The sequence below is a fragment of the Mastigoproctus giganteus genome, chromosome 3, assembly GCF_048544385.1.
Source record: "Mastigoproctus giganteus isolate SK-2022 chromosome 3, ASM4854438v1, whole genome shotgun sequence".
NCBI classification, from domain to species: Eukaryota; Metazoa; Arthropoda; class Arachnida; order Uropygi; family Thelyphonidae; genus Mastigoproctus; species Mastigoproctus giganteus.
Genome location: NC_143577.1, coordinates 43,347,298 through 43,356,964, shown reverse-complemented (window position 1 = coordinate 43,356,964; position 9,667 = coordinate 43,347,298). Strand labels below are relative to the sequence as shown.

Genomic DNA, 9,667 nt, shown 5'->3' with positions numbered 1-9,667 from the left:
CAATATGAGATTGATACACTTAGTAACAAACACTATTTTCTAGACCACAAGACTATTTTTCCTAGAAAATATTAACTAAAATTCTCCTATGTATTTTATTATTGGTCTACAAGTATAAAATGAATGCACTGATGATTTTATTTTTTAGATCAGACTGATATAATTATCTAACAAATCCAAATGAGACCTTACACATCTCAATAAAACTCGTCCTTTTTTCCCCCTTGGAAATACTTTCTTCTGGAAACCCCAAGTTCAAGAAATGTGGAATCAGCAATACCTTTGATGGAAACAAAGATAAAGTTGTTTAAGAATGTGAAAGTTCAGCTCATGCCAGTAATGAGTGTGATAGTAGCAACATGTTTTAGGGGTTTATACATTGCAAATTCATTTTACTGTGGCTTTTTTTTTTTTTTTTTGCAAACTTGCAAATTTGAGTTTCAGGTACAATGCAAAAAAATACCTTTTCCCAAAATTTGCCTTCTAAAACCTGGGTGAGGCTTATGGTCCAGAAAATATGGCAGTTTGCTCAATGCTATGTACATTTCCAAAAATAGCTAATCCAGTCCAGTATGGAGTACTAGTAAACATTTTGCACCGATAAAAATATTTCACATTTTGCGCCGATAAAAATATTTCAGATAATGTTTCCAATAAAATGTTCAGCTTGACACAACTTTTTAAATATTTTTAAAATGTTTTTTTTTTATTATTATTATTATTATTATTATTATTGTTATTGAATCCTAAGTTGTTTTTGTTTAATTTACATTGCCCACCAAAATTAAATAATGTTCTTGAAATTGCAACATTATTGCAAGGCTGTATCAAAAAAAAAAAAAAAAATTGGTAGCATATGAGTAAGAATAAAAATCTTACTGGTATTGCATGATTCATGATACTGGTATTGCCCTAGATTCATTCAGTGTTTCCCTCAATTAACTGCCTGTGATTCTCTCAGAATCCTAATATATATCATATTTGAAAACAAAATGAAATTTATATGCCACTAGCAGATACAGATAGCATATTATTATGCTAAAATGTTAAAAATTTAATCAACTTTGTTCGAGTCATAACTTGTTAATTGGACCACGAAAGCCGTTAAGGTTATAGAAATATTCACTTCCCTTGCATAGTGATCACACAGACACACACCCAGTTTATAGCAGATAATAATACGTGTATTACTTCTCCAGATAAAGGTGCACTGTAACTTTATCAATCACAATTACATTGAAATAGCATGCTTTTATATGATTAACTCACTTCAGAAATCCCTCTTAGAGATCTTTGTTTTCAGTTGAAACAGGACATTTACAGGTATAAAGCAGCCTGAAGAAACTAAATAGATAATGCATTACAAAATAATAACCTTGGCCTGTTAGATATTTTTTTCTAATGGTTATAAAGGTATTTTTAAAGTTGCCAAGCCCATAAAACTGCTTATATCTCTGATTAGACTTGCAAGAACAATAATCAACAAACAAACCTATTATACTGTATATGGTCAGAGTGCATTATATGATAAACACACTCAAACCTAATGATGTTTTCACTGACGTAGAGAATAAAGTCAATTTTAGGTGAGGATAAATAAGGAGGATGCTATGAGGGAGAGGGAGGGAGGGAGGGAGAGAGAGAGAGAGAGAGAGAGAGAGTATATTTAAAAAGATATTCCAAAATTAGTGTTGCACAATGGGCAGAGAGCATTACCATGTAGTAATTTCCACGTTTTCCTTGTTCACAGATCAGTCTCTTCCTTCTGATTGCATCTCTTAAATGCTTAATGATTTCTAACTACATATCTTATTAACTGTATGCCCTCCTGATATAAATTCATACCGAATTATGCTTTTATAGTCAAAAAACAATTATTGCATAATTTTACTTTTAAACCAGTCAATCCAAATATATATTTTTTTTTTCTCTGAGCCGTGGGAGACTTATTCACAGAACTGATATTTTGTCTATGGGCAGTAAACGCAACAACATATTTTACACATCACTAAAGCTATATTGCACCGTTCAGTATTATGTCTGCACAAGTTATAAAGCATAACTCTTGTACTGACAAACTACACATTCATGAGTCAATTTTCATATTGTGTGGGCTCAATACCCTACTTCCTCCACCAGCTAACTAGAGCCTCAAGTGAAAAGGACTTCAAAAATTCCTCCAGTCATAAACGGGAACTAAACCTACATCTCCAAAAATGTGACAAGTGGAGAAACACTATACTGTCACAGAGGATGATCTTTTTGATATTTTAAACACAAAGGTTATTTAAAATATTAGATATGACAGCTTGACAACTATCATATAACATGCAAACTTTGCAGAATCTATGTCTTCAATTCCTATATGATGGCTGACCTGAATAATGCTTCTAAAGCAGGAAGAAAGTTGTCATTTGTTGGCGTGCGCGGTCTCCCACACCTTGTAGCATCATCAATAACACTGCATCCAATTTTGAAGTGCTTGTAACGTTCAAATATCCTTCTTCTTGTTAAAACGTTTTCACCATATGCTTCAGCAATAACTTCTACAGTTCTGAGACCAATTTCTTCAACAAAAAGCAAAATTTTATACATCTCAGTTCAAAGAGCAACATTCTAAACAACAATACAAAATTACTTACATTCAATAACAAACAAAAATAAACCCTCACACATTTGCAACAAGAATACTGCCTATTGTGCCTAGTGTGAAAAATTCGAAACATTCTAGGTTACATAACCAAATAGTTTTTTTTTGGTATTCAGATATTTTTAACAAACCCAGTCCTGAAAATTGTTTGATCCTATCTTTAATATCTGCTATGAAGACACCGGTTAACATTATAATAGCCTGAAAATCTCTCAAACTTTGTGAGATCTTTCAACAGTGACATTACCAACTCTACAGGTGCAACTGTGCAGACTAATCACTGTTGGTCTGTCCTTCCCCCCTCCACTGAAAGAGAGAAGTTAATTAGAAGACTATAGACTAACTTACCAGCACCCTGCACAGCTACAGCACAACCTACCTCAAAATATAATAAAAAACATTATCAACGTTAGCTATGAACCACAAAAAAACTGTTCCAGTTTTTCAGGTAATCCATATCATTTATACTGTAATTATGCTAATGCATAACATTATTCATTTTCAAAAAGTAAATCATCTTTACACCTGTTCGAATACATTAATCCTAAACAAAAAAAAAAAATTATCCAAATAATAACAATGCTAGTGTACTTTTCTTGACAATTCAAACCATACAGTGGAACCTGGTTCGTGACATCCCATTATTAATTACTAGTACTGTATTTAGTATATTCATGACTGCGCATCTTTTTATTTATATAATATATATCCTTATAAAAAATGTCTGTTGCTCAGTAAATTGAAGGTTATCCTTCAAAGGATATTAATTCTGTTTTACATATTGAGCAGCAATTACAGCTTCAGTTAGGCCTCAGGTATATTTTAATTGGCATTCAGGGATATACATTTCAGTTAAATTTCAAAATTTATGCATTAGTAAGTTATCTGCTTTCGGTGTTGCCTAATCACAAAAAAAAAGTTATCGTCACTTTCTCAAAACATCATAGTTAATGAAATCGCTACTGGTTCCTAAAACTGAATGTTGTGAAAATAATAGCTTGCATAATTCAGTTGTTCCATACACTTTCCGAGATTATTCCCATGAATTAATCAGCCAAGACCAATACCGCCAAACCATTCCAATTGTTTTGTTATGTAATACAGCGTTTCTCAACCTTCTATTTCCAATAAACCCTTTTTAGGTTAACCAAAAGTCATAACTGTTCCATAACCATTTCACTTTCCTGTCTTCATTTGGGACTCCAATTTGCAATGGTACATTGCAACACTTTACAACAGGGCTATCTAACTTCAAACCACTAAAGGGAGAAGAACCATTTTTTGGTACCTACTCTCCGGCCACATTATACAAAATATTTTTCCAATATACTGATATAAATATCTGCTCTGCAACAATTAGAACTGTGAAGCACAAGCACACAAATAAGAAGTAGACCTATAAAGTTCAAAATCATTTATTTAAATTTAATGTTATTGTACTTTACGTGCAGAAATTATAAAAATGTAATGAATTTGCTTGTTATAAGACGGTTATATACTTGATACCATGTGAAATCAACTGAAAAATTACAAGTAATATTTAGTAAGTACTTTTTCGTAAGTGTTTTCAACAAAATTCACTTTTTTTTTTTTTTTTTTTTAAAGAGGACAACTTTAAAACATTTTGGAGAATGGAAGACTACTCTTGTAGACTATAAGAAACTATCTGGAGAACCATGTGAGATCTATAGGTCATTGGCTGGACAGCCCTGTTCTACAACGTTCTTTGAGCTCTCCCCCTCTTCCCCCAAGGAGTTTATAACCCCACTGGTTGAGAACCACTGACATAACACGTGCAACAAAACAACAGGAATCAATTTATAAAATATTTTCAAATATACACAAAAATGAATTGCAACTTTAAATAATACATACCAAGTATAAGCTGAAAAAAGTCATATTCTTCCTCACTTCACATAATTAATATGGAAATAATTTATCAAATGTGATATTTCAAACCAGATAGCAACATCTGTTATACAATGGTGCATATTACTATTCTATGGAATGAGGAGGATTTCTAACATCTGATTTCATGCTAATATTTCTCAACTGGATCCTCGTTGAAAGCATATAATTCTGTGCATCTATCCAGTTTCCTCAAAAGTCCTTTGATGATGTTTCAACATAGTTTTATACAAAAAGAAAAGAAAGAACACTATATATGCAACATCATACAGATATGTTCAAATAAACTCCAGTTACCATTCCTTATACAGGCACTACAGCAATAATTATAAAATGCTATTTGCACCTTTATTCAACTTTTTTTTTATAAAATTCCCCAATTGCTAATAAGTATTAGGTTCTCAAAAAAAAAAAATAAAATAAAATAAAAGGAATGAAAAATAAAGCATTGCATTACAATTAAACATTAGGTTAGAATGAAATGAGAAATAACTAAGCTTGAAGATATGTATGCATACACACTCACACTTGTATATGTATGCATACGCACTCACACAAAAATATAAAGTACATAGTCACAAAACCGAATTTGCAAAATAACATATGCAATTCATCAAAATTAGGAATATATACATATAATTGGGGGGAATAATATTTAGAGTTTAGTGTACAAATGTCTGTGCATTTATACAATAAACTCATAAAAATAAATGAATGAATAAAAGGAATGAACACTAAAGCACTGCATTACAATTAAACATTAAGTTAGAATGAAATGAACAATAACTAAGCTTGAAGATGTGCATGTATGCATACACACACACACACCAAAATATAGAGCACACATAGTCACAAAACTGAATTTGCAAATAAAATATGCAATTCAAAATTAGGAATATATACATATAATTGGGGGGAATAATATTTGGAGTTTAGTGTACAAATGTCTGTGCATTTATACAATAAACTCATAAAAATGAATGAATGAATAAAAGGAATGAACACTAAAGCACTGCATTACAATTAAACATTAAATTAGAATGAAATGAACAATAACTAAGCTTGAAGATGTGCATGTATGCATACACACACACACACACCAAAATATAGAGCACACAGTCACAAAACTGAATTTGCAAATAAAATATGCAATTCATCAAAATTAGGAATATATACATATAATTGGGGGAATGATATTTGGAGTTTTGTGTACAAATTTCTGTGCCTTTATATTTACTTAAAGCACAACAATAGCCCATCTAAGCAGAAACTTGAGACAAATACAAATCTAAGGTACTTTTTTAAAAGAAGAATGCTGCATATTTAATTCAATTATTATGATATATTCATAAAACATTTTAAGTTAAACATTTATCTATAATGAAGTGATTCAAACTGCTTTTAAAAAAACTTATTCAAATCTTGAAATATGCATTCCCTTATCTTTTCCATGCTCTCAAAATTTCTGTTAGCCAAAGTAAATGAATTCTAAATGATAAATGGCAAAAAAAAAACTCCGTATCTTGTTTTATATTTTCAAAAGTTATCTTGCATGTAAAGAATTGAATACAGTTCCCAGTCCAAAATGCAACAAATAACATAAAACCAAGACATTTATGCACATTAATATTAAAACTGGCTCAAACACAGGAATATGAAAATTTTTCCATTCTTAGGGTCCTAGGGCAGGACCTGGTCGGCCCTCAAGGGTATCGTGAGGTTGAGAAGTCACTGGATGAGGTACTGATGTCAAACGTGGTGGCAAAGTCATATGATGTTGGGTATCCTGGGACACAAAACTTGCATCTTGTGATGGAACTGACCGTGATGATTGCATATTTTCAGTTATTTTATCTCCTGCTGTTCCCATAGAAGATGTAAGGGCAGCTCCAAATGGTTGACTATGCAAGTCTGAAACAGATTCTGGATGTAAACGCATTCCTCTAACCTCTGCAGAAACACTGAAAGACCCAGACACTGAATCTTGAGAAGCTCGAGCATCTTCTGGAGAAGATTTCATAACTGAATGTCCATTCTGCAAGTTCTCTACAGGGGACTGTTGCTCACTATCCCTTTCACTTTCTTGGGAATGATTTTCACTGTTTTCTTCTAGATGTCCATTGGCAACACTTAAATTACAGCTTGAATCATCTAATGCCTCTTTATCTTGATTAGAGTGTTCCTCTGACTGGGCACAATCTTGCTGATCATTATGTTGCAAGTGAACCTGCTGCTCAACTTCTTCACGCTGTCGACGTTGCTCTTCTCTTACTGACCAATCTCTCTTCAGCTGATCATATGCTCTGTCAACTAGTTTCTGATAAGTTGCTGTGTCTACAGCCTTTGTGCATCGCTTTTTCAGTTCTTCCTGAAATGCTTCACTTGCCTCTAGAAATTTACGTTTCTTTGCTTCAAATTTTTCTTCAATTTGTTGGAGCTCAGCTTCTAATTTTTTCTGATGCATTGTTAGTGACTGCACTTGCCTCTTTAAAACACTCATACGAGCAGTGGTAACTACAGAGCGAACATCTGGGACAACTGTTTCACTAAAAATTTCATTGATTAGGCGATGATTTCTTAAATAACGGGCTGCTGCAATATGTTTTACTGAAAACTCATCAACATCATCTTCATCTTCTGCTGGCTGGATGCATACCTTTCCATCCATTTTTGGTGGTGTTATTAATGATGCTGCTGGACTACGTTCTAGAGCTTCTCTTTCCTCAGCAGCCTGTTGTGCCCTTAATTTTGCTGCAACCCATGCCTGATATGCTGGAGAATTATGGTATGATTTTAGAGCTTCATTGTATTCCATTTTTTCTGCTTCATAGTCGTCCATGTATTCCTGTTTAGATTCATCTGGTAGCTCCCTCCACATCTGACCTATAATTTTTCCAATTTCCCATAATTTCAAATCAGGATTTTGAGCTTTGACTTGGTCCCATACTTTACGACTATACCTCATATAAGGCATAAGAGGTTTATCTGGGGGTTTTGGTGGCTTAGGTACTCTGGTGTCAGCGACATTTGATCCTCGGGATCCAAGTTTCACAGGGCTAAATGATGGATGCCCATGAGGAGATTGCACAAACGGATTGCTAGAAGCAGATGTCTGTACAGGCTGAGATGAAGTAGATACGCTTGAACCTTGGGTACGAGGTCTTGGGGTAGCACTCTGAGATGGAGTTGTAGGTGTTGTGGTCGTTGACTGTCGGTAATTAGCAGGCAGTGCCATGACTATTTATCAATTACAATCGTCTTATATACTATATATGTTTTTCTTGCCTACCTTTAATGAAAATGATACACCTTTCAAGTCAACTCATGACTACAAAATATTACTTCTCGAAAACAAACAAGATAGCGTCAGCCATCATTTATTTTTCACACAGAGGCTACTGACTGTCTTCGTACTTAAACTTCGTGCAATAGAGGGCGCCAATATCCTCCAACGTTTTCTCTAATATACATTCACATTCTTCGTATTATTATAGAATCTTTGTCGCATGGTAAAATAGAAATATACAAATAATACAACGTATAAGCCAGGACATCACATCATAGGTTTGATATCAACTTCAATCAATATATTTTTACTGCGTGGACTGAATACAAGTACAATGATACACACCGCAAAGTTAAGTCAGATAGCTAATAAAGTCATGCAATGCTATTTTATACTGAAGCATGTGATTAATAAAGGTTTACTAAACAGCACATAGAGTTACAAGGAAAAATAAAAATAATATGAATGAAACTGTAATAAAAGATTTAAAATAATAATAATAAAATTAAAATTCAGCCATATGAAGGAATTGGCTGTTCATCAAAATACCGTTTTCAGACGACTCATAAGAGGATTCCAAAGGAGTGTGCTTTATGATGTGATATTTATCCGTCGGTTCGGACTATGCTGATCCAAATCCACGAATAAATCGTTCGGTTAGTTGGTTGTAGCGTTTTAGCTGCATCAGCGACTTAGGTCAAAAATGCGCCGTATATAATATGTCTGTAAACTGCATATTTTCTGTGGTCGATTTGCTCTTTGCTGGACAAAAAAAAACCCCAATTTTCCGGGAGAAAAAACCATGCTACCCTCGCCTAAGAAACTCAGCCACGCGATGAAAAAAGCCCATAAAAATTCCTCACATCATTTAGGGGATTCGAACGCAGGTCTTCGCTACGCAGTGAGGGGAAAACAGCGATTATACCAACTGTGTTAACCACGAGAGCTTTTCGGTAGCGCATTATACAGATACCATTTTATCTGAACGGAACCAGTGCAGGAACACTTCTAGTTAAAACCAACACGGATAATTCTCGACATTATGGGCCAAAACGGTGGGGTCAGTTTGTTAAAAAGTAAACAAAGCCATGTAGTATTTTAGTTCCTGGTCCTAGGATTGCATTTTAATCTTTCTTTTATTTAGATATGAGGCGCTACTTATTATCTGACTATGACTTCATCTACTTTGAACGTTTCTTATATTTTCGGCAGTTTAAAAATGACATATGACATTGCATAGGGCAATGTAAAAGGTCACTTGATACCCACTCCACAAAATTCAGCCACTCTTCTCTATATAGGCATCCCTGAAAATCTTCCATCTGACTAGTTTGCCCTTTGTGAGGTTGCATTCTGGTGCCCTATGACTTACCTTGATCATATGAAACCCAAGTGGGTTGTTGAATATGAGGCTCTATGCTGTGTTGCACCAGAGGGTTTACATTTCATATGTAACCTTTCTTTATAATTGAAGCCGCCGATGCCTAGAAGACTGATAAGGGTCTCCCCACAAGCCCATCAAGATTTAAGCCTTTTGGGGGATTGTCATGCATTTGGTTGAAGTGTTACAGAATTCAATTACCTGAATTACGTCTGCTGCAAGTTCAGGGATTATAGAATTTAGACGCTTTCTATGGAATACTTGTAGCTCTTTCAATACATTTATTGATATCAAGAAAAGTAGGTGTTGTTGTTGTTGTTGTTATTATTGGATTTTAGGAGCATCAGCTACTTAGGCCATGTTGTTCCGTGTATATTGTCTGTGAACTGCATGTATTCTGTGGTCGATTTTCTGTTTTGTTGGACGAAAAACCCGAGTTTCC

General features: G+C 34.0%; 1 protein-coding gene across 1 annotated transcript; it reads right to left on the bottom strand.

Annotated features, from left to right (window-relative positions):
* Nucleotides 1-5,983: 5,983 nt before the first annotated feature.
* Bap111 (Brahma associated protein 111kD) lies at nucleotides 5,984-7,960 on the bottom strand. The gene has a single exon (XM_090370509.1). The coding sequence runs from the start codon at nucleotides 7,791-7,793 to the stop codon at nucleotides 6,231-6,233; it is 1,563 nt and encodes a 520-aa protein (XP_090226635.1). The 5' UTR covers nucleotides 7,794-7,960; the 3' UTR covers nucleotides 5,984-6,230.
* Nucleotides 7,961-9,667: the final 1,707 nt, after the last annotated feature.